Below are 23,394 nucleotides of genomic sequence, written 5' to 3' on the forward strand. Positions count from 1 at the left end.
TCAGAGTCAAAATTACCTCTGGAAGGGCGCCTGGGTGGCTCAGCCGTTAAGCGTCTGCCTTCGGCTCAGGTCATGATCCCAGGGTGGTAGGATCGAGCCCTGCATCCAGGCTCCCTGCTCAGTAGGAAGCCTGCTTCTCCCTCTGCTTGCCGCTCCCCCTGCTTGTGCTCTGTCTCTCTCTCTCTGACAAACAAATAAAAATCTTTAAAAAAAAAAAAAAAAAGACATAAGAGCTGGGACACCTGGGTGGTGCAGTCAATTGAACTACCAATTCTTGGTTTTGGCTCAGGCATGATCTTATGTTCGTGAGATCGAGCCCCACGTCAGACTCCATGCTCAGCACATTGTCTGCTTGAGATTCTCCCTCCTTCCCCCTCTGCCCCTCCTGCTCGCGCTCTCTCTCTCTAAAATAAATAAATAAATCTTAAAAAAAAAAAAAAAAAAGACAGGGCGCCTGGGTGGCTCAGTCGTTAAGCGTCTGCCTTCGGCTCAGGTCATGATCCCGGGGTCCTGGGATCGAGTCCCACATGGGGCTCCCTGCTCGGCAGGAAGCCTGCTTCTCCCTCTCCCACTCCCCCTGCTTGTGTTCCCTCTCTCGCTGTGTCTCTCTGTCAAATAAATAAATAAAAAATCTTTAAAAAAATCCATTTCCGGGGTGCCTGGGTGGCTCAGTCGGTTAAGCGTCTGCCTTTGGCTCAGGTCATGATCCCAGGGTCCTGGGATCAAGCCCCGCATCAGGCTCCCTGCTCAGCAGGAAGCCTTCTTCTCCCTCTCCCACTCCCCCTGCTTGTGTTCCCACTCTCGCTATCTCTCGCTCTGTCAAATAAATAAATAAAATCTTAAAAAAAAAAAAAGAAATGACCTCTGGAAGTATCAGATGGGAGGAGATCCAAGGGAGTCTTCAGGGTGCAAGAAATATCTATACCTTGTGCCTTGATGTGGATTGTAGTGACACAGGTGTATACATGTGGAAAAATTCATCAAGCTGTACACTTCAGATTTGTGCACTTTACACACATCATTGTGTGTGTCTCATATCTCAATAAAAAAGAAAACAGGAAGGAAATAGACATTTATTGAATGCTTGCTGTATGCTAGGCACTGGCTAGATCTGCTTTTTTTTTTTTTTTTTTTAATTCACTTAATGAGCACCAGCTCTGTCCTGGACACTTTCTAGGTTCTGAGGACCCAGAGTGAAGACAAAAGTTAGAGTTCTTGCCTGAAGGATGCTCACAGTTAATGGGGGAGACAGTATCTAATAGTCACACTTACAAAAGTGAAGTGAAAACAGTGACAAGTGAAGGGCACATCACTGCTCAGAAAAAGGGGCAATCTGAGAAGAGAATCAGGATTTTCTGAGGAAATGAAATCGAAACAGTGGGGTCTAAACGATCAGGAGAAAATACCAGCGGAGGAGCAGGGAAGAAGAGCATTTTATGCGAAAGGAACAGCATTTTGTGCAAAGGTACTGTGGTAGAAAGAGGCACATTAAAGAGGGCAAAGAACAAGGCTGAGAAGGGTACAGAAGTGAGAGAGGGAGCCTCAGAACAGCCATTTCACAAATGGGGAAACTGAGGCTCAAGGAAGTGAGATGGCTGCTGCAGGTCTCCCAGTAGGTGGAGCTGGGGTTGGAAGCTAGCTTGTCTGGTTCCCCTCCGCTTGCTGAGACAGAGGGTAGGAATGTGAGTGGGAGTGACTGTCTGGGTTCTGACCTACAGCAGGGTGTCCAGCTACCTTCATGCTCCCTGCCTCTCAGCTCCACAGCACCTGTGAAAGGGATGGCCATGGAGCCCTGCCCTGAAGAACAGTACTGGGATCCCCTGCTGAACGTCTGCCTCTCCTGCAAACCCATTTGCAGCCATCAGATTCCACGCACCTGCTCAGCATTCTGCAGTGAGTTCTGGGGCCTGAGCCCCATGGGCTAGATCACCCCTTCTTTCCCCCCAGAGGTCCCTCAGGCTCCATTGCACTTGGGTGGTTGAGAAGGAGGTGGTTAAAGGAAATGTACAATGTGGCACCCTTTTACCCCTCAGTCTTTCTGCTCTGGCCATGCTGGCCTCCTTGCAGGTTCTTGAACATGCTGTTTTTTCCTGCCTCAATGTGTTTGCACATTTGTACTTTATGGTTGGAATGCATTTTCCTGTTATAGTTCCCTCAGCTCCTTCCTACTCAACCTTCAGGTCTGAGGCCAAATGTCAGAGGTCCTATCTGACTACCCAATAGAAATGAAGACCTTCTTTGTCCTTCTCTGTTCTAATTTTCTTTTGAAACTTTTTATTATAGGAATTACCACAGAGGATAAAATAATAAATTCCTATCTACCCATCATTAGCATTAAAAATTCTGCCTTTTTATTCCCCAGGCATTTTTTTGCTTGTGTATTTTATTTTATTTTAAAGATTGTATTTCTTTGAGAGAGGGCAAGAGAGCACAGAGGGAGTAGGAGAAGGAGAAGCAGACCCCCTGCTGAGCAGAGAGCCTGATGCAGGTGGGGCTCGAACCCAGGACCCCGGGATCATGACCTGAGCCGAAGGCAGACACTTAACTGACTGAGAGTATCTCCACTATCCATTAATGAAGTAGAATATTCATTGTATCACTCCACAAATATTCATGGAACTCTCTAGCTCCTTGAAAATAGGAAACAGACATGATCCTTCAAGCGGGTTATCATCTAATGGAAGAAATAACTACATTTCAAGGGAGAAAGATAAAGTACCATAAAATGCTACAGTTGGGAGAGACCACCTCTGGCTGATGGGTTGGGGAGCAGGGAGGTATTCTTGGAGTAAATGCCACCTGAGATAAATTGTTAAGAGTTTGTAGATGTGGCATTGGGGGGGGGGGGGGCTCTCCTGGAAGAAGGACCAGTGTGGGCAAAGGCATGGAGGTGAAAAAAACACAACAAGAAATATCAAGGTCCAGAAGGGAAGTTTATGAGGTTGGGCAGTGAGGGTTGATGGTCTGGGAAGCTCAGACACCACCTGCAACAGCCACATTAGGGGCCTGAGGAGGGGAGGAGGTCACACATAAAATGCTGGGAACACCATTGTCATCCCATCAACTCCTTCTTATGAGTGGCAGTGGTCTTATGTGGATTACTGGAACCCCGGGGCAGAGCCAGGGCAAGAAGAGATCACTGATCCCATCTGAGTCTTCTCTGAGTTCCCAGTTCCACCATCTTCCTGGTCTTTTCCTTTACTCTTTCAAGGACTTAAGAGTTGGTGTGTGTGTGTGTGTGTGTATGTGTGGGTGGGTGGGTGGGTGTGTGTTGCAAAGAGTCAAAAATGAATATTCTACTTAAACCTTCTATTAATCCAGCATTTATTTATTATGTGTCAGACACTGTGCCAGGAACTTCAAATCCTCCTAGCAAATTTAAGAAGTCAACATTATTGTTACCTTTGTCTTGGAAATGTGGGAACTGAGGCATGGAGAGACCCCACAACCTGCAAGTGGTAGACTAGGGATGCTCTCAAATCTCTTTGACCTTGAAGTCTGTGTTCTTACCCTCTATCTTGCACAGCCTCTGAAATGTGCCCTTAAAATAACCCTGTATGAGTCACATTTTCATATAAATAAAATCTTGTTTTAAAGATAAGGGAAGCCCTGTGAAAGTATAGATTTCTATTATGCACTCAAAATTGCTCTCTTAAAGCAAGTGTGATTGGGCTTTAGTTTACTTGATTTCTGCTCCTTGGAACTGATGCCTGTTTAAGCTCTTATAATTCTCATTAAGACAGAAGAAACACTATTAGTTTGAGCTTTCCCATCTTCCTTCCAACCCCCTCCCTCAACCTGCCAATGTGGTTGCTGGCTTCCTCCTCCAATCCTTATGTTAATATGAAATATGTTTTTCCTTTATGAAGTTTGAAAAATACAAGTGAAGAACTTATGTGATAATGTAATAACCTAGATTTCAATTTTAAAAGATAACTAGAAAATTCTTATATGTTTAGAAACTGAGAAATGCACTTTCAAATAATCTATAGGTCAAAGAAGAAGTAATAATGAAAAGTGAAAAACACTGTAAAGTAGATATAGGAAAAATACTACATATCAAAGTATATATTGCAGCTAAAACAGTACTTAGAGGACAATGTATAGCCTTCCATTTACATATTGGGAAAGGACTTGCATTACTCTGGAATTGCTTTTGGGGAATTGAATTGTGATTTTTTTAAAACTGTGATGCCCTTGAAGGCCAGCTTCACAGGGCCTGCAGGTCTCTGTCAGTAACATTACTCATTTCTGTCTCCCAGAGGCACTCAGTTGCCGCAAAGAGCAAGGCAGGTACTATGATCAGCTCCTGAGGGATTGCATCAGCTGTGCCTCCATCTGTGGACGTCACCCCAAGCAATGCACATACTTCTGTGAGAACAAGTTCAGGAGCCATGTGAACCTCCCACCAGAGCTCAGGAGACAGCGGGCTGGGGAAGCTGAAACCAGGTCAGATGACTTGGGAAGGTACCAGGGAACAGAGCACAGAGGCTCGGAGACAGGTCCAGGTAAGTCCTCTGAGGTTGGCCTGATGGTGTCTGAGGGCCACAGTGGGCAGAGGGCCAGGTGCCAGGCCTAGATAAGGAGGGTCTACAAAGCAGGAAGTCCAGAGTCCGGGCAAATGGCCAGAAGGGGAGGGTTATCACAGGATAGAATGAAATTTTAGGCAAAATACATAGAAGTCTGTGGGCGAGAAGGACGCAGGAGGAAAAGAAGAAAAAAAAAATCTGATCATTGAGAGCCTTATAATGGAGGCTAAATGAGTTCTTAAAACACAGAGCAGCAGGTAACCAGCAGAGCTAACCATGTGAGCAAGATCTCTGATTCCATTTAGAGACAATGGGGACTTCCAAAGAATGAGAAGGAAAAAAGTATTACAAAACAACTGATGGTGGGGGTTGGCCACCTGGGACATGGTGAGAAGGGTCCCTGGACCTGGTCATCTACTAAGTGCCAACCATTGAAAGTGTCTAATTATCCTCCCAGAAAACACCTCTTGGCTTACCTACCCTACTCTGCAGTGTCAGAAAGGATGGGGTGGAGGAGAAATGCCATGTGGACCCATAAGCACTTGAGATACTTACACTGCTCTTGGTCTGTCAGTGGAGAAACATTGGCTGAAGCTCCCGGAGGCCTGACTGGTTTCTTTCCTCTGTTGTGATTTTCCTCACAATGACATCATTTCCATGGCTCCAGATCCTAGTGCCAAGATACCAAAGGGCAGGCATTGTGTGCCCTGATAATGGAGGTTGCCCAGCCCCAAGTTCTACTTGGTTAGACTGTTGTCTTTTAGTCTTTTCTGTTCTCTTGTCAGTGAGCTGTTGCTGTGTAACAAATAGTCCCCAAACTCAGTGGCTTATTATTCTTACATATTTGGGTTTTGCCTGGGGTAAGCTGTGTTCTGCTGGCCAGCTAGAGGTGGTTGCACTCCATGTGTCTCTCCTCCTCTTCCCGGGACTAGGCATGTCCCTCTCATGATGATGGCAGGAGTGTAAGAGGTAGAAATACACAAGGCCTCGTGTTGCCAGGCTGGGGACATGCACTACATCCGCACTGCTGCATGCTATTACTCAAGTTGCAAAGCCAGTCAGATTCAAGGATGGGGAAACAGATGCGGGAGGAGAGACAAAGAATTCGTAGCGTTGGTGAGTCTGTGGCTGATTGTAATCTAGCACAGTCTCTCTCTCATGAGAAATGCTGATTCACATGCAGAGGGGCATGGATACAGAGGGAGGGAGGCACAGAACCATGACATGGGGATGGGCGGGGCACACCTGCTCCTCCAGTGTCTAGTGACCCGTATGTCCAACCTGCAGCTGGCGATGTATTTGGATTCTTCTAGCCAAACCCAGAACTTTCTCACCTTTAATGCAATAGGGTCCCCTTCAGATCAATACTTCCCATTTTATGGGTTGAGAAACTGAGTCTCAAAATTTAGAGTGAGTTTCTGAGACTTGTACAATGAGTGCATGAGCAGTGCGGAGCTGGGATTCAGGCCAAGTTTCTGGGTCCCAAAGTTTATCCGTTCTGCAAGAGCAAAAATCCCAGAGTGGCATTCACAGGATTGTTATCACTTCCTGAGGGTAACCTGCTGCCCGTGGGACAAGATTAGCTATTCCTGCTTATGACTCCCAGCCAAGCCTCACCCCTGGAGGGCACTGGGTGGAATCTAGGAGCCTCATGTTGGCTCTAGGAGTAGATCCCTCAGGATGTGTGGATGGGGGTATGTAAGGACATGGTGGGGAGCCAGGGGGGTCCACATGCAGGTCATGCCTGACCCTGCAGCATTAGCTGTCCCACTAGCCGGGGACACCACACACCCTCCCAGGAACTCAGTGGCTTAATGACTGTCTTGCTATGGCCTGAGTCTCCCCAGAGGTCTGGGGTTTCGGTCCATTCTGCTCTCTCCTCTCCTGCTGATGGGGCCGGAGCTGTGCTTGGTGTGGATTATAAGCAGGAAGTACGAGGGTTACACGCCGGGAGGGCCAGGGGTGGTCCTGTTTGAGAGCATGGACTGGAGGACACCATGGGACCAGGCTGTCTCCAGCTGTGGCCAGTGGTGGAGCTGATGTGATCCCGTCCCCCTTGTGGGCTCCCCAGATCCTGCCATCCCCCTATGAAGTCCGCATCCCTGCCAGGCCCCACCTCAACCCTACTCCAGCTCTTCTTGCAGTCCGTCCAGACTGTCATTCCTTCATCTGACACGTAACTGGGAGGGTTTGCTGTGCGTGGGCGAGGTGGCAAGACCAGGCAAATCCTGTCCCTGACCCCATAGAAGTCACAGTCTAATGGGAGAGACAGACAATGCACAAGACTCAAGCAAATGACAAATCAGTCTCCGGGCATGGTGGCAACATAATGCAGCCAGGGGTGCGATGGGGGGGCAAGGCAGTCTTCTCGGAGGAGGGGCCTTTGAGGCAGACTGGAGTAATGGTGCAGGCTGTGGAGCCAGACCCTGGTTCCATCCCTCACTAACTGTGTGACCTTGAGCAAGTTACTTAACCTCTCTGAGCCTTGGTCCTTTCCTGGGTTGGCCGTGTTAGCTTCCTGCAGGTGCTGTAACACCTGCCCCACACTGGGGAGCCTAAAACCACACAAGTGTCCTCGCTCACCGCTCTGGAGGCCCGAAGGATGATATCCAGGTGTCCAGAGCTCTGGGGAGCATCTCACTGGGGAACCTGGATTTCGTGGGCCTACGGGGTGGCAGTTGTGTTCCAAGAATGAAAAAGATGCCCCGGGGACCCAGGAGGTGTGTGCAGAAAAGGACGGAGAGGGAAGCTCTATGGGGGGGAATGGGGGAGTGTGCCTTTGAGGGGTCATAGAGGGTCCCCCAGACACAGTGGAGAGGAGCTGTCGGCGAGGTCAGAGCAGAACCCAGAGGGCTGTGTGTCCACAAAGGCAAACAAGGAGGAACATTCTGGAAGGAGTAGGTCACAGCGCAGAGAAGGCTGCAGATGCAAAGAAGACCCTCTGAAGGGCCATTTTCAGGTGTCAGTAGGTGGAGGCATCCCTGACCTGAGGAAATGCCAGGGGCAAGGCAGGGAGCCCCTCTCTCACTGTTCCTGAGGCCAAGAAGCCAGGCCTCTCCTTCTCCGTCTCCCGCTTAGCCTCATCCTTTATCAGGCCTTTAGCGTGCCCTAGTCCGGTTTAACCTAATTGCACCAGATGGGAAGAAGGCACCGTGGCAGAGTGGGGGGCCCGGAAGCACAGACTGCCCTCCAGGGCCCCCCGTGTTCACTGAACAGTGTAGGGTGCTGGGGCCGGGGGCGCAGAGCCCCACCATGAAGATCACAGGCAGGGGGCCTGAAGGCCTGGGAGGTGAGGGTGTGGAGGGGCCGGCGGGCAGCAGTGTCCTGCGTGGTGGGGGACCTCTGAGCTGTGGGGTACACGCACCTAGGGAGAAAAGCACTGGCTTGGCAAATGGGAAGCATGACAGGCATTTAAGGAAGAGAAACCCAGCGGCCAAGACAATCAATCTGCAGGTCATGTGTGCAGGGTGGGAAACGGCCATGTTCTCACTGCGGTCATGTCCATGGAAGCCAGCGGTCAGCATTTCGGGGTCAGGGCGGACACCACGTCTGTCTTGGGAGTTGCTCAAGGTTTCCTTTTGTGTGGGAACTGAAGCTAGACACGGCGGCCCTGACGTTGGTCTTCAAAACCAGGCTGAGAAGGGAGGGGAGGGACGGGCCGGGGCTGGAGGGGGCCCCAGGGTGAAGGGGGCTTCCTTCATTAACCGGAGTGGCTTGAGCAAAGGGGAAGGCCAGGGGGTCTGATCCGGGGCCAGGGAGAGGGGCCGAACGGGAGCAGGGGTGAGGCTGTGAAGGAGTCATCCCCCCTGCCCTGCTGCCCTCCCACCAGCAGGATGGAGGTTTGCTCTCAGAAGAGGTGGCACCAGACAGAACGGGGACATCGGGATCCCAGGCCCTGATGGGGGTGGCGGGTGGAGCAGGGGATGCCCCCCCATCCTTTTCCAAACTCGTCTCCCAAAACGGCAGCCAAGTGTCACGCGCAAGCACACACGGACCCCATGGGGGGTTGTCTGCAGGAAAGGCCCACACATGACGGACATGGGCAGGCCCCCCGGTGACCGGAGAGCGAGGCTCACACTCGCTGCAGGAAACCCCTTCTCAAGGTGAACATTCAGCCCAGGGTCACCACACGTGCATAGGGAAGGAGGGAAAAAGGCAGAGTCCCGGATGCTGACCAGGTGGTCCCCATGGACGCGGCCCCCCAGTGGTGCAGCAGTCTTCCGAGAAAGAGGAGGAACAGAAATCCTCCTGAGTGTGGCGTCCTCCAACGGCCACCCCAGCCTCCCTCCGTCCTACGGACAGACTCCCCGCAGGCTGAGCTGGGGAGGCGTGGGGACACTTGGGGACCTGCAGCATCAGTGTCCCCCCCACACCCCCACCCAGGGCCTAGCCGCCTCGTAGCCATTTACACGCACTACCTTGCGGATGCCAAACAATGCTGACAAGCATCTCATTCCCCATTTTACAGATGAGGAGACTGAGGGCGGAGGAAGCTGAGTACAAAGTCCAAAGCCTCCTTCAATTCAAGCAGTGTGGCTGCAGGGCCCCCAGCTGAGCGGTGCCATCTGGATTCCTGGCCCGCAAAGGCCCCTTTCTCTGCCCCTAAGGGACGAGTCATAACCCTGACCACCTGGCCAGCCTGAGCCTGAGCCGGGGACCGCAGCAGTCTGGGCAAATTCTATTTTGAGATGTGAGATGGCCTTGAAGACAGTAAAACAAAACAAAAACAAAAACTAGCCTGGAAACAAACGTCCCTGGGCTGGGGCCAGTCTCGCTCCCAAGCTGCCGGAAGCCATGTGCGGTGCCCTCTGGTGGTGGTTCTTGGGAACTGCACCTGCAGGGGGGTCTTCCCAGGACTTCATCTTCTGACGAGCACAGAGAATGCGTCCCTTTTTCTCACAAAACCTTTTGACTGTGCCCCTTTGCTCCCGGGGTCAGCAGACAGACAAGTACGGGGCAAGGCCTCTCTGATCTGCGGGGGCCGGGTCACCGAGGGCCCACAGAAGGCGACTTCTGAGGTCGTGACCCAAGAGACCTTCGTGATCGACCAAAGGAGAGCAGAGAAGGGCACACACATGCCCTCCACCCCCAGGGGAGTCTTGGCGCTCACTGCTGCCAGACCCGTGCAGGGCCCATTCGGGTGGTGCAGAAAGCAGCGGGGGACGGCTGTCCCGTTAGTGGGCACGCCAGCTGCTGGGGCTCAATGACCCCCCCCGCCCCCACCCCGGTCCTTCCGGTGGGCCTTTTACGAGGCTCTTTGGACGTGTGTGTCGTGAGCAGAGCAGCTTCAAGCTGTTTTCCTGTTTTGAACAGATGACACAGACAAATCATTTAAGAAACAAAAAGAAGAGGGGCGCCTGGGTGGCTCAGTCGGTTGAGCGTCCGACTCTTGGTCTCAGCTCAGGTGTTGATCTCAGGGTCGTGAGATCGAGCCCCGCGTTGGGCTCCGCGCCGGGCGTAGAACCTACTTTCCCACCTTTCCTTACCTAAGGCACATCTACAGCTCCTTGTGTGGTTCACACCACGGCTGGCATCCAAAGTGCGCACCTCCCGCTTTCGCTGCCTGTCTCCTGGGGTTCGGTCCGCCGTAGGCCGACCCAGCTTCTGCGGCTCTGAACGAGGCTCCAGTGAAGGCCCGTGTCTGTGTGGGTGGGACGTGGCCTGGACGTGAAGTCGGCGAATCCACGGGCATCAGGAAAGTGTGGTTTTCGTGTTGGGAGCTGGTTCCAAATGGCCCTCAAACTATTCTCCCCACACCCCGGCCCAAACGAGGCACTCTCGTGAGACAGGTGGGAGAGGACCCCTGTACTTTAATCTGCACTCCCCTTCCTGGTTCAGGGGCTCTGTAAAGCAGGTACCAGGGGCAGGTCACCAGCACGAGCTAGTTCCATTGCCCACAGGAAACGTCAGGTCGCTGGTCTGGGCAGGGGGGCAAAGAGCAGCTGGGACAAGCCCCTCACCCCCTCAGGAGCGCAGTCTGGTTGTTCACTGTAGCCTCCAAAAGCCACCGAAAACTTCGTGGCCTACAAATAACCCCTTTGCTATCTCGCTTGGTTCTCTGGGTTACTGGGCTCCGCTGGGCAGGTCTGGTGTCTGCTTGGGGTCTCTGCACAGCATCGGGCAGATGGCGTGGGGGGGATGGGGTCACTTGGAGGTTTGGCTCTGATGCGGGGATGGCCGGGCCTCGCTCCTCCCTCAGTCTCAGGGCCCACCCCTCTCCACGTGGCCTCTCTGTGTGGGCTCCCACGTGGCCTCTCAGCTGGCCTTCTCACGCGGTGGCCCCGGGGCTCCCCGAAGCAGAAGCAAGGACTCCCAGGCCTTCTGCTGCCTCCTCCTGGTGTCAGGGAGGCCCGGCCCGGCCCTGATGTGAGGGGCAGGCTGCGCGGAGGCGGCCCTTTGGGGACCAGCCGCGAACACTCGCTGCCAGGTCTGGCTGGTAGAACTCGCTCCGAGAACATCTGAAATGTGCAGACGGTTAGACTCTCTCCTTGAATCTACACAGCAGTTCATTTGTACTGAGCAAACTGGCGGCCGGGCATTCCGTCCCTGATGTGAATGAAGGCCGCCGGCCTCTCCCCTGTGGATCCAGCTGCACATTGTTGTTTTATTCCAGAGGCAAGTAGGAGTAGGTAGGCAGATGGAAAGGCCTGGCAGTTGGGAAATGGGAAGTGTTGCCCGGCTCAGCCCTATGCCCTGCTCCTCTTCTCTCTGAGGGCCTCAGTCATCAGATCTGTAGCACCAGCGTATGGTGCCCACTGAGGGTTCTTTGCTTCCCCCTTCTCTGGGCCTCCCTGAGCTCCGGGCAAGGGACACGAAGGATAGCACCGCCCAGAGCGCCCGGTCTCCCTCTGTAAACATCAGGGTGGCACCTGCCAGCTCGGTCACTTTATAAAACTCGTGACTCTGAGGAGCGTGTCGGGGGCGGCGTCCCCCTCATCGCCTCTGTGAGGCCAGCCCTGAGCACTGGCCCGGAGTCCCTCACACCTGCTCCCCGCGACAGTTGCGACTGGGAACAGGGTGACTTGGAATCTGTTTTGTCACCTGCAAAATGGAGTGTCCCATGGTTCAGCCCCTGTGGCAAACAGTCTGGAGGTTTCTCAAAAAGTGACACAGACCATTACCATCTGACGCAGAGATTCCACGCCTAGGCTTCAGCAGAAAACCGAAAACATGCGTCCACGCGAAACCTTGTGTGCAAATGGTCACGGCAGCCTTATGCACGACAGCAAAGCATGGCAACAGCCCAAACGTCCATGGGCAGATGAACGGAGGAACATGGGTTATGACCCTACAATGGAACATTATCCGGCCCCAGAAAGGAGTAAAGTCCTGACCCGCAGGACAGTGTGGATCAGCCTTGAAATCACGCTCAGCGAAAGAAGCCAGACGCAAAGGGCCACGTACTCTATGACCACATTCACAGGGAAGGTCCCCAATAGGCCCACCCACAGAGACAGAGGGGGATCAGTGGAGTGGTGCCAGGGGCTGGGGGGGGGACATGTGGAGTGACGGCATATGAGTTCTACCTCAATATCTAAAGGCGGGGTAGTCAATCCGCCTTCACAGGAGCAGGGGAATTATGGGAGACGCTCCCCAAAGTGCATGTATACAGGCTCCGTGGGTGGTCCACATCATCAGTATATTGCATGTGCGGATTAACTCTGGCCCCTCTGTCCTTCCACCACCTAGGGGGTGCCCCGATTCTAGGGGCCAGGAAAAATGTCAAGGGGGGGGGGCTTTGGCTCAGGGCTGAGTCTTCCTCTCGCATCCAAACCAGAGGCTCGAGGCCCTGAGAAGTGGAGTGACCAGCACTCCCGTTCCCCAGGGCCCTCCTGCTTTGCTCTCCCAGACTCAGTAGCAACTGGACCTGTCTCACTCTCCAAGGATGCTTCCCCAGGAAGGCCCCCTCTTGAAGGAAGGCGCAGGTCAGGACAGAGACAGCTTCCCCAGATTTCTGTCTGTCCATTCATCCATCCACCTCTGGTACTGTCCCAACCTACGTCCTATGGCAAGAGCAGACAGCAACAAGGGCCAGCTCAGAGGTGTCCAGCGCTGAGCTCTCGGGAGATGTTGCTACCAGCCTGGGGTAGAGGGGGCTGATTTCCTCCAAAGTCCAGAGAAGAGTCCACACCAGCCCAGCCTCAGGGGGCCTCCAAAGTCCAGAGAAGAGTCCACACCAGACAGCACACTGGGACGGGGGGCTCCACCCTCCCAGGGGCATGGGTATGGCCACGTGGCTTGCTTGGGCCCAGTGGGGGAAAAGAAAGAGGAGGGTACGCTTCAGAGAGGGCCCTGGACAGTGATCCGGATCTCAGGGCCTCACGTCTGTTTTGGGGCGCCCCCAGGGCTGAAGCTGAGTGCCGACCAGTTGGCCCTGGTCTACAGCACGCTGGGCCTCTGTCTCTGCGCAATCATCTGCTGCTTCCTCCTGGCCGTGGCCTGCTTCCTCAAGAGGAGAGGGGACCAATTCTCCTGCCAGCCCTCAGCAGCACCATGTGGGGCCCAGGCCAAGGCTTCCAAGGGTGAGCGAGAGACGGGCCCTCATACTCCCACGGCTTGCAGGACAAGCTGCGGGCCATCCCCCTGTCCCGGCACTGGTCCTGCTGCCAAAGGGACAGCATATTGCCAGCCCTATCTGGGGGGGGGGGGGGGGGGGCACATCCCTGCAGTACTGTTTCCGTCTTGGTGAAATGAGGTTCAACATCAGGACCAGAGGTGGAGCACCTGTCGAGGGTGCGTGTAGGGCGATGGCCAGGGGCTTGGCAGGGGCGCAGGCTTCCAGGGCTGAAACCTGGAGGAGGCGGTCCCCCTGGGGGCTGCGGGGAGGGGGGTGGTCAGCCAAGGTGTGAAGGCCTGCTCCTAGGCAGGCTCCCTAGCACAAGGGAGGCGCCAGGAGGGGGCGCTGCTCGTGGGGCGCGGGCGGGCAGGGCAGTTCACCGTCTGCGGGAACCCGACAACCTGGCCGCCTGTCCCCTCGGTGCAGGGCGGTTGAGGAGGGGTGGGGGCCAAGGCCAACGCCGTCGCCCTCTCCCCTTCCCGCAGATCACTGCATGGAAGCTGGAAGCGCCGCGGGCACGCCGCCAGAGCCGGTGGAGACGTGCAGCTTCTGCTTCCCGGAGCGCAGGCAGCCCACCCAGGAGAGCGCGCGCGCGCCCGGGACCCCCGACGCCGCGCCCTTGGGAAGGTGGGGGCGCCTCGGCCCCACGGCGACCGCACAGCCCTGCGCCCGCATCCCCGACGGCGGCCTTGAGGTCCTGTGCGCGCCCGCCGAGGAGGGAGGCCCCGCCGCGTGACCTGGGGGAAGGGTGAGACGGGGAGAAGGATAGGGGGTGGAGAGGTGGAGAGGGAGGGAGACAGATGGGGAGGGTGGGAGGGAGGGAGGGAGGTGGAGAGAGAGGGAAAGAGGTGGGGAGGGAGGAAGGGAGGAGGTGGGGAGGGAGGGAGGGAAAGAGGTGCCGGGGAAGGAGGCCTGTCACGTCGTCTTTCTGCCACGTCCCCACTGCAGGTCACCGTCACCTACACACCTGCAGTGAAGTCATCACGCCTGCTGGACGCAGCCCCCAAGAGCCCTTCTTTAGAAATAAAACCTTCCCGGCTGCCCACTCCTCCCTATCCCTGGTTTTGGTCTCGTCTCCCCTGTGATGCCTCTGGACGTCCCACCTGTCCCGCTGCCTCCCTGGGCTCGGGGCTCCACCACGAGGCAGCTGCTGGCTTTCCGAGGACCTGCAAGTTGACCGCCCCATCAGGCTCTGGACCCACTGAGCTTGCTGACCTGTGCGGGGTGGGAAGCAGTGGTACACAGCGGGGCCCTGCGGCCCGCTTTCATTTAAGAGGGACAGCCAGAGTGGGGGGACACCGGTGGGGGTCCTCCAGGAGGGCTGGGCTCACCTGCATTTCTTTGACAAAACAATTTCTCCACCGAGCCTCCTTAGGCATGGTGCCGCACGGGGACGCACAGTGCAATTCTGCACGTGCGTATGTGCGCACGTGTGTCAGAGTGTGTGTGTGTGTGTGTGTGTGTGTGTGTGTGTGTGTGTGTGGTGGGGCATGGGGTGGACAGGAAGGGGCAGGCTGAGCCCAGGGCACCCAGCCGCTCTGAAAGCCCGAGGCTCTTTACCCACACCGTTGGCCCTATCTAGTCACCAACCTGCACTGTGAGTGGCTTAAGATTCTTCTTTGTATTAACCCCCTTTCCTTCTAGCCCTACTCTAAGCGCACGCTAAATTTTATGAGTGATAACACTAAGCAGTAATATCTGAGCATCCACACATTTTATTTGATATTTGTATTGTTAGTGGCATCGAAATCCGTATTTTAGTTGCACTTAAAATGCATGGTTCTTAGAAGCATTTACACAGTAGGATAAATACATGAGTAAGTGAAATAAAATGATGTCATCCTGTGCCACGCAAGATTACCTTGCACAGTGACACATACCAGAGGTTCACACAACACACTTTGGGAGGTGTAGACGGGATGCCTGATGCATCATCTGTCCACCCTCCACGGGCTAACAGGCTGTCTCGCTTTCCTGGGGTTGCTGTAACAAAGTAGTACACACAGAGTGGTTTAAAGGACAGAAAGTCACTGTCCCCTGCTTCTCAAGGTGTGCCCTCTGAAGTCAAGGTGCGAGCAGCTGCCTCCTTCTGAGGGCCGTGAGGAGCGATCTGCTCCGGAGCGATCTGCTCCAGGCCGCTCTGCTCAGCCTGGCCTGCGTCTTCTCTCCTTCTGAGTCTGGGGCCTAATTATGTCCTTTAGATAAGGACACCAGTCCTGTTGGATCAGGGCTGCGCCCCGTGCCTCATTTAACTCAAATCACCTCTGTAAAGACTCCGTGTCCAAACAAGGTAACATTCCAGGGAGCTGAGGGTTAGGGCTTCACATGGGAATTTGGGGCTTCTAAAGTGTGTCTGCCCAAGACTCACGTCCGATCTGTCGCTCAGTCAGCCCCACATGGCAAATGGCAACACCCGGGCAGCATTGTTTCCTGCCACCAAGCCCATGTGAGTAGCTTATCCGATGACAGGATTGACACTAAAGGCCTGTAACTGGGGTGGATGTCCCGCACACTGACGGGGTAAGGGCGCATCTGGGAGCCGCCTGGGTGCCGCTTAGACGGGAAGGCTCGCCTGGAGGGTGTGCGGGTTTCTATTTCTTCTGCAGTGTTCCAGCTCTGCCCATCCGAGCCCGGGGAACTCTGGGGGATGTTTCTGGTAGTGCTAGGGGAGTTGGGTCTGCGGAAAATGCAGGGTGCTGAGCGCCCGACCCTGGCAGCCATCAGACAAAAATAATCTTGGTTTTTGTCAGTTTTTCAATTGTTCTTTGTTGTGGGTGTGGGTGTGGGTGTGGGTGTGGGTGTGCGTTTTAAGACACGGATCCCTTTGGTAGATCGTAAATGAGAAACTCTAAATACTGTCCATTTTATCCGTGCTCTGGATAAAATTCTGTTGGTTGTATCTCCAACATACATTCTGATTCCTGTCACTCGTCACAGCCCCGGAGCCAGGCTCCTGCCAGGGCTCCCACAGGTGAGTGCGCAGCGCCCCCTGGCCGATCTGTCGCCACCCTGTCCCCTAGCCCGGGGCTCAGCCAGCTCTGCTGGAAAGGATCACAGGGTCAGTATCTTGGGCTTTGTGGACCATTTTGGCCGGACAGTTACCCGGCCCCCACCACAGTAGCAAGCAGGGAAGGCTGTGCTCCATAAAACGGCTTCCAGAAACAGGTAGCGGGCCAGATTTGAACCGCGGGCCGTACCTTGCCAACCCAGCCCTTTCCCTATTCATGGCAACACCGATCTTTTTTTTTCTTTTAAGCTCTATTGAGATACAGTTGACATATAACATTGTGTGAGTGTACGATGTAAAATGTGATGATTTGATACATTTACATATTGCAAAACGAGGACCTCATAGCATTAGCGAACCCTTCCATCCCATCACAGAATTACTGTGCCTTTTTGGTGGTGAGAACATCGAAGATCTACTCTCTTAGCAACTTTGAAGTAGATAATACAGTATTATTGCCCTGTTCGCCATGTGGTACGTTAGATCCTCGGAACTTGTTTATCTTATAACGGGAAGTTTGTGCCCTTTGACCAGCATCTCTCCCCCACCCCGTTCCCTGCCTCCACCCCCCCACCCTGCTAACCACCATTCTACTCTTTGTTTCTCTGAAACCTGATCTTTTCATTTATGCCTCTTAAATTTTTTTAAAGATTGTATTTATTGATTGAGAGAGAGATTGAGAGAACGAGTGGGGAGGGTCAGAGGCAGAGGGAGAAACGGACTCCCTGCAGAGCAGGGAGCCCCATGCAGGACTCAATCCCAGGACCCCGGGATCATGACCTGAGCCAAAGGCAGACGCTCAACGACTGAGCCACCCAGGTGCCCTATGCCTCTTGAAATCTTTTTAATGGTACATCTTTAGTTCATCACAGTCAACCCTCCAATAATAATATACCACTTTGCATAGAGCATAAGACTCTTACAACAGTATACTCTCAATGCCCCCCAGCTTCTGTGCTGCCATTCTCACGCATTTTCCTTACATGTTCTATCAACTCTCTATACATCACTACTATTTTTGCTTTAGAAGTTCAGTACCTTTCAGAGCAATTAAAAATAAGAAAAACAATGCCTTTTTTATTTACCTTAATTTCTGGAAATCCTCACTGTTTGGTGTAGAGCCAGGCGTCTGGGAACATGTTCCTTCTGTCTGAAGAACTTCCTTTATTCCTTGTCCTTGCAGGACATGAATCCTCTCCATTTTTATTTGTTTGGAAAAGTCTTTATTTCTCTTGCATTTCTGAAAGATGTTTTTGTTCCTGGGTATAGACTGGGGTTGCAGGTCTTTCAGCATTTTAAAGACATTATTCTATTATCCGTGGTTTGCATAGTTTCTGACAAGACATCTACTCTGATTCCTCGCTTTGTTCCTTTATAATCTGTGCCCTCATTTCCTTCTCCTTTTCTTACCTTTTTATTTATTCTAAAGATTTTATTTATTTATTTGACAGAGAGAGAGAGCCCAAACAGGGGAGCCCGATGTGGGACTTGATCCCAGGACCCCGGGATCATGACCTGAGCCAAAGGCAGTCGCTTAACCAACTGAGCCACCCAGGTGCCCTTCTTATCGTTTTAGCAGTTAGAATATGTTCTATCTAGGACTTTTTGTTTGAGTTAGGGTTTTTTTGTTTGTTTTTTTGAGAGAGAGAGAGAGAGAGAGCGTGCGCACACATGAGCAGGGGAGGAGGGGCAGAGGGAAAGGAAGAGAGAGCACCCTAAGCAGGCTCCATGCCCAGCATGGAGCCTCTCACGGGGCTCGATGTCACGACCCTGAGACCATGACGTGAGCCAAAAACAAGAGCTGGACATTTAACCAACTGAGCCACCCGGTGCCCTGGGTTAGGTTTGTTTTTTACTTAGCCTGCTTGGGGTTCTCCGAGATTTTATTGATCTGTAGCTTGGTGTCTTTCATTATTAAATATATATATACATGCCATTCATTATCTCTTCCAACTGTTTGCTATCATCCCATAGCTCGGGTGCCCTATTATTTTGTTGGGGTTTTTTTCCCCCCATTCTTTTTTTCTCTTTGTGGTTCAGTCTGGGTAATTTCTATTGACCTTCAAGTTCACTGCTTCACTCCTCAGCTGTGCTGAGCTTACTGATGGTCCTTCATCTCAATTACATGGGTTTTTCTTCCAGAGTTTCCATTTGACTCTCATAGTTTCCATCTCTCTGCTGAAGCCCCCCCCCCTTCTATTCAGGCATGTATCCCACAGTTTCCATGAGAGAATTCAACATCTGAATCTTAATTATTTAAAAATTCCTGCCTAATAGTTTCAACACCCAGACCACCTCTGACTCTGGCTCTGTGGAGTGATTTGTCTGTTGGCAATGGGTTGTTTTTACTTGCTCGTGCGTGTGTGTGGTAATCTTTTTAACGAATGCCAGAGCCGCGTGGGACAGTAGGCAGGCTGAAGGAAGGAGGGTGTACTGGGGGACAGGTACGCCGGCTCTCCTGCCAGGCAGTCAGTGTGAGGGGTCGAGCCGACCAAGCTGTGAGCGGAGCTGAGTTTCCGTCTAGTTGTATGCTCACCTCTCATGCCTTGCTGACTTCAAATGCCCCTGGGGTCACCATGTTCTTGGTGGCAGGGGGTGGCAGGGTTTGTAATATTCCCGCTATGCCCTCCGTCCCTGCGTGCCTCTGCCTAAAGAGCGTCTTTCTTTCTTTCTTTTTTTTTTTTTTTTAAGATTTTATTTATTTATTTGAGAGAGAGAGAATGAGAGAGAGCACATGAGAGGGGGGAGAGTCAGAGGGAGAAGCAGACTCCCTGCTGATCAGGGAGCCCGATGCGGGACTTGATCCCGGGACTCCAGGATCATGACCTGAGCCGAAGGCAGTCGCTTAACCAACTGAGCCACCCAGGCACCCAAGAGCGTCTTTCTCCATTCTTTGCCTTCCGTCTGCGGTAGGCGATGTTACTTGGTGCTTGCCAACCAGAGGGGTGGGGGGAGCTGTCTGCCATCCTGTGTCAGTGTCTGGCAGGCCATGTTCCTGGGCAGAGGGAATAAGCCTTTTCCAGTGATCCTTCCCTCCCCCCACCCCAGGAACGGAACCTCTCTTACGGATCAGGCCCGGGACGGTGTCCTGCCCCCAGATGGACTGGAGGGTATTTTCCTGGGGTTTATCACCTGAATCCTGAGTTTGCTGCCCTTTGCCCAGCTTTGGTCTGTTAGGGAAGAAGAGTCTGGGTGGGGCTGTGAATACTTCCAGCAGCTGGGGCCCCGGGCCGGCACCTCCGAGGCTTCCTGTGGTCTCCACTCTGTGACTGACATGTTTTATAAGATCCAGTGGAAGACTGTGGAGAAGAACCTGCAAGTGGGTGTCAACTCCCCTTGTTCGACGTTCCCAGAAGTTCTGTGCTCTCGTGCCAAACCACGCTCAGCCTTCAGCAATCCTTTAAAGCCCTGGAGGACCTCTTGCCCATGTGCATGGTGGCTCTGCCTTCTTCCCTGCGCTTGGCCACAGGTGGCCATGCTCATGTCCCCTCTCTCCTTGGGGGCACCTGCCTTCCTTAGACTTCAGGCCAGTGGGTTGCCCTGCAACTCCAGTTCACAGATAGGCTCAGGGAAGGTACAGTTTTGTGGATTATCCAGCTTTCTGATCACTTGGGAAGGAGTGGTCTTCTCTCTGGCTTTCTCCTTCCTAGGTGGCCCCGGAAGCCAAGGTGATCTTATAAAAATATCAATTACATCATGTCTTTTCACTGTTTAAAACCCTCCAGTGGGTTCTCAACACAGAATAAAATGTCAACCTCTTCCAAGGGCCTCTGAGCTTCCTCCCAAAGTCAGCCCATATCACACGCCAGGTCACCCACTACCCTCCAGCCCCTCTCACCGGCATCCTCCTGCCCTGAGGCCTTTGCCATTGCTGTTCCCTCTACCAGGAATGCTCTTCCCTCCATCTGCCCCCTGGGTTCGAGGGGGTGCTCCTATCGTGCAAACCTCAGCTCAAATGCCACCTTCTCAGAAGCCCTTCCCTCCCACAATTTCCCTTCTCCCTGATTTCTTAAAATTTCAAAAAATCTCACCGTTATGATCTTGGAAACTTGCCCAAATTATTTTTTGGAACAAAGGAGAGATTCTCTCCAGCTGTGTTTCTCTGGCTCTTTACTCGGCCTATCTGCCTAGCTGTTCTCAGCCGTAGCTGAACATGAGAATCCCTCCCTTGGGGGGGGGCCAAGCATCAGGAGGCTTTCTAGGCTCCCAGATGGTTCCAGGTGGAGAACCAACTGGTCCAGGTCCTATAACAGAACATGTCACCCAGCCTGACATTCGGTCTCTTTCCAACAGGCCAGGGACAGGTCCCACATCTGCTTAGCAAAATACCTGGTTTCTTCTTCCTAATTTTTGTTCACTCTCTCATTTATAGACTAATCAAAGGAAAACCCCCAAACATATCCTAGGAAATGGACATATAGGCTTTGAGTCAGAAGACACACCACAGATCCCAGAGAGTCCCAAGCTTGGCTCTCAGATTTGGGGTTTTAAAAAAATATTTATATAATTCTTACTCCATGCCAAGCATTTTCCTAAGCACTTTCCATATATTAACTCAATTTTTCCCCCCTTATAATCATCCTATGAGGGGATACTCTTAGTGTCCACATTTTATAGAGGAGACTAAGGAGTTTAAGTAACTTACCCAGAGGTACCCAGAACCAGGATTCATGCTCAGGCAGTCCGGCTCACTATCCTGTCTCTTAATCACTGGACTATACACCACAGAGAAGGTTAAACTTACAATTTAAAATACTAGAGAAGCTGGAACTGCCATTTTAGCATGCGCTGTCATGCACCTGACAGGGCAGAGAAACCACATGAACCCGTTGGTGTGGAAAGCACAGAAAGTTCTGGCTGCGGACCAGGAGGAATTTTTCCACTGGCTTCTCGGGAGAAGCAGGCCACGGCTGCTCCATGCAGAACGTGCCCTCCTTAATACCCATCACCGGGCTAACCCATCCCCCCCACCCGCCTCCCCTGTAGAACCCTCAGTTTGGTTCTGCGTCTATAGTCTCCATAGTTCGACTCTTGTGGACATTGCTGCTATAAATATTGGGGTGCACGTACCCCTTTGGATCACTACATTTGTATCTTTGGGGTAAATACCCAGTGAGACTCGGCTTTTTGAATCAATGGGAAACAACCAGCATGGGCTGGACCCAACAGCAGACCGAAGGGAGCTCGCTAAGGTGTCCCTCTGAGCCTCAATTTCCCCATCTTCAAGGACATGCTGTTCCTATTACCTGGAATGTTCTACCTCTGACAGCCTGTGCTCAGTGTCTTACTTCATTCAGGTCTCTGCTCGGAGGTGGTCTCACTGGAGAGCCATTTGACCACCTGGGTGAACAGCGTGGCCCCTGCTGTCACGCTTTGGCCCCCAGCCTCTCTCAGCTACATAGTGCTTACCACAGTCTGACATATGTGTGTCCCCTCCGTGAGAACAGGTCTCTCGCTCCCTTGTGCCCAGAACAGTATAAGTCCTGCATGATTCAGGGTGTCAAATAGTTGCCAAATGAATAATTCAGGAGTCCAACAAGACCACTGCTGAAGTCTTTTCTAGTTTGAACATTCTACAAAAATGCAACCTATTTACATTTCGTCTCCCCCTCCTAGCGGCTGGCATTGACATCCCTTCATGACTGATTGCTATCACCATCAGGAGAAGCAGGGAGAAAAAATTCTTTAGACTTAGCAAACATCAGGGTTGGGATGGAGTTTCCCGACCTTTTAAGCTCTGTCCCTTCTCATCTTAGAGACAAGGGGCCAGGGGTGCTCAAGAGAATCACCAGTCCCAGGAGCACAGCCAGGGAGCACCCAGCCCCAACTAGAATGCTCATCTCTTGTCCCTTGAAAAGAGACTTTCCTGCTCCATGAAACTGCTCTCTACCGGAGCAGGCCAATCCACCGACCGAGAAAGAATGGAGGGGGGCTCATGGAGCTCTTGATCGGTCCGTTATTAGTCTTCACAAATTTGTTGCATTAAGAGTGTCTCAAACGTACATGAGCTCCCAAGTTGGGATAAAGTGCGTAAGATTTCAAGTGGATACATTTCTCCCCAGGAAAAAGGTGGCATATGCCTCCCTCACTGGCAGAGTTATGTGCGCAGACAGGGAGCTGGGGATCTGGGGCAGGCCCGGGAGATTGGTCCAGGTTGGGGCTTCAGGTTTGCTCTGAATTACACTGTCCTCGTGTCCGTTGCAGGTTGGGACCTTGAGCCGGCACTAATGCATGAATCTGAGAGTCCCAGGTGTCAGAGATGTCACTGAGTGTGGTGGATGCTGTGGTGTGCGCCCCAGGCCCCCCCGGCCTAAAGCGCTATCCTCTAATCAACAGGGCCACCCCACCCACACCACCATGGCCCCTGTCTTGCTAAATGTCACTTCCTCAGGCCCCCAACTGCCCTGTAAGATCGCCAGAGCACTGTACCCGTGTTTGTCCACATTTCTCAGATACTTGTCAGTGCTTCTTTCCCTTCCCGCAAGTTCCTTGGGGACAGGACCTGGCCCCTTTCTGCTCACCATCACATTCTTTTTTCTTTTTCTTTTTTTTTTAAAGATTTTATTTATTTATTTGACAGAGAGAGACACAGCGAGAGAGGGAACACAAGCAGGGGGAGTGGGAGAGGGAGAAGCAGGCTTCCCGCGGAGCAGGGAGCCCGATGTGGGGCTCGATCCCAGGACCCCGAGATCATGACCTGAGCCGAAGGCAGACGCTTAACGACTGAGCCACCCAGGCGCCCCTCACCATCACATTCTGCTGGAGAGCTTTTGTTATCGAAGTCACACGCTGAGGAGAGTCATTGATGCAATGAATATTGTGGACCAGGCACTATGTTCAGTGGCGTGGATATGAGAAGACTAGATCTGGCCCACCCCCATTTTGAGATATCATTCTTTTGTTGACGCCGCCCAAGACAATAGCTTTTCTTTAACAACAACAAATTATTTCTTGCTCACGTAACATGTGTATCCAGTCACCTATAGGTTCTCCTCCATGTGACCCTCTACCCAGGATATTCTGGCTGATGGAGACTCACTGCACATTGCCAGGTGTTGTGGCTGAGCGGGGAGAGCACAGGACAACATGCACCAGCTCTCAGAGTCTACCCAGAACGTGTACGTACAATTTCTTATTTTTTTTTAAAGATTTTATTTATTTATTTGAGACAGAGAGAATGAGAGAGAGAGAGCAGATGAGAGGGGGGAGGGCCAGAGGCAGAAGCAGGCTCCCCGCCGAGCAGGGAGCCCGACGCGGGACTCGATCCCGGGACTCCAGGATCATGACCTGAGCCGAAGGCA

At 52.7% G+C, this 23,394-nt stretch overlaps 1 protein-coding gene across 1 annotated transcript; it reads left to right on the plus strand.

The window, feature by feature from the left end:
• Window positions 1-1,763: 1,763 nt before the first annotated feature.
• Window positions 1,764-13,822, plus strand: TNFRSF13B (TNF receptor superfamily member 13B). Its single transcript, XM_045888148.1, has 4 exons — window positions 1,764-1,893; window positions 4,263-4,502; window positions 12,845-13,051; window positions 13,572-13,822. Exons 1-4 carry the CDS (start codon window positions 1,779-1,781, stop codon window positions 13,820-13,822), a joined length of 813 nt encoding a protein of 270 aa, XP_045744104.1. The 5' UTR covers window positions 1,764-1,778.
• Window positions 13,823-23,394: the final 9,572 nt, after the last annotated feature.

Source organism: Mirounga angustirostris, unplaced genomic scaffold (genome assembly GCF_029215605.1).
Source record: "Mirounga angustirostris isolate CCGP_5_RB_7025 unplaced genomic scaffold, mMirAng1.0.hap1 SCAF_17, whole genome shotgun sequence".
NCBI lineage: Eukaryota > Metazoa > Chordata > Mammalia > Carnivora > Phocidae > Mirounga > Mirounga angustirostris.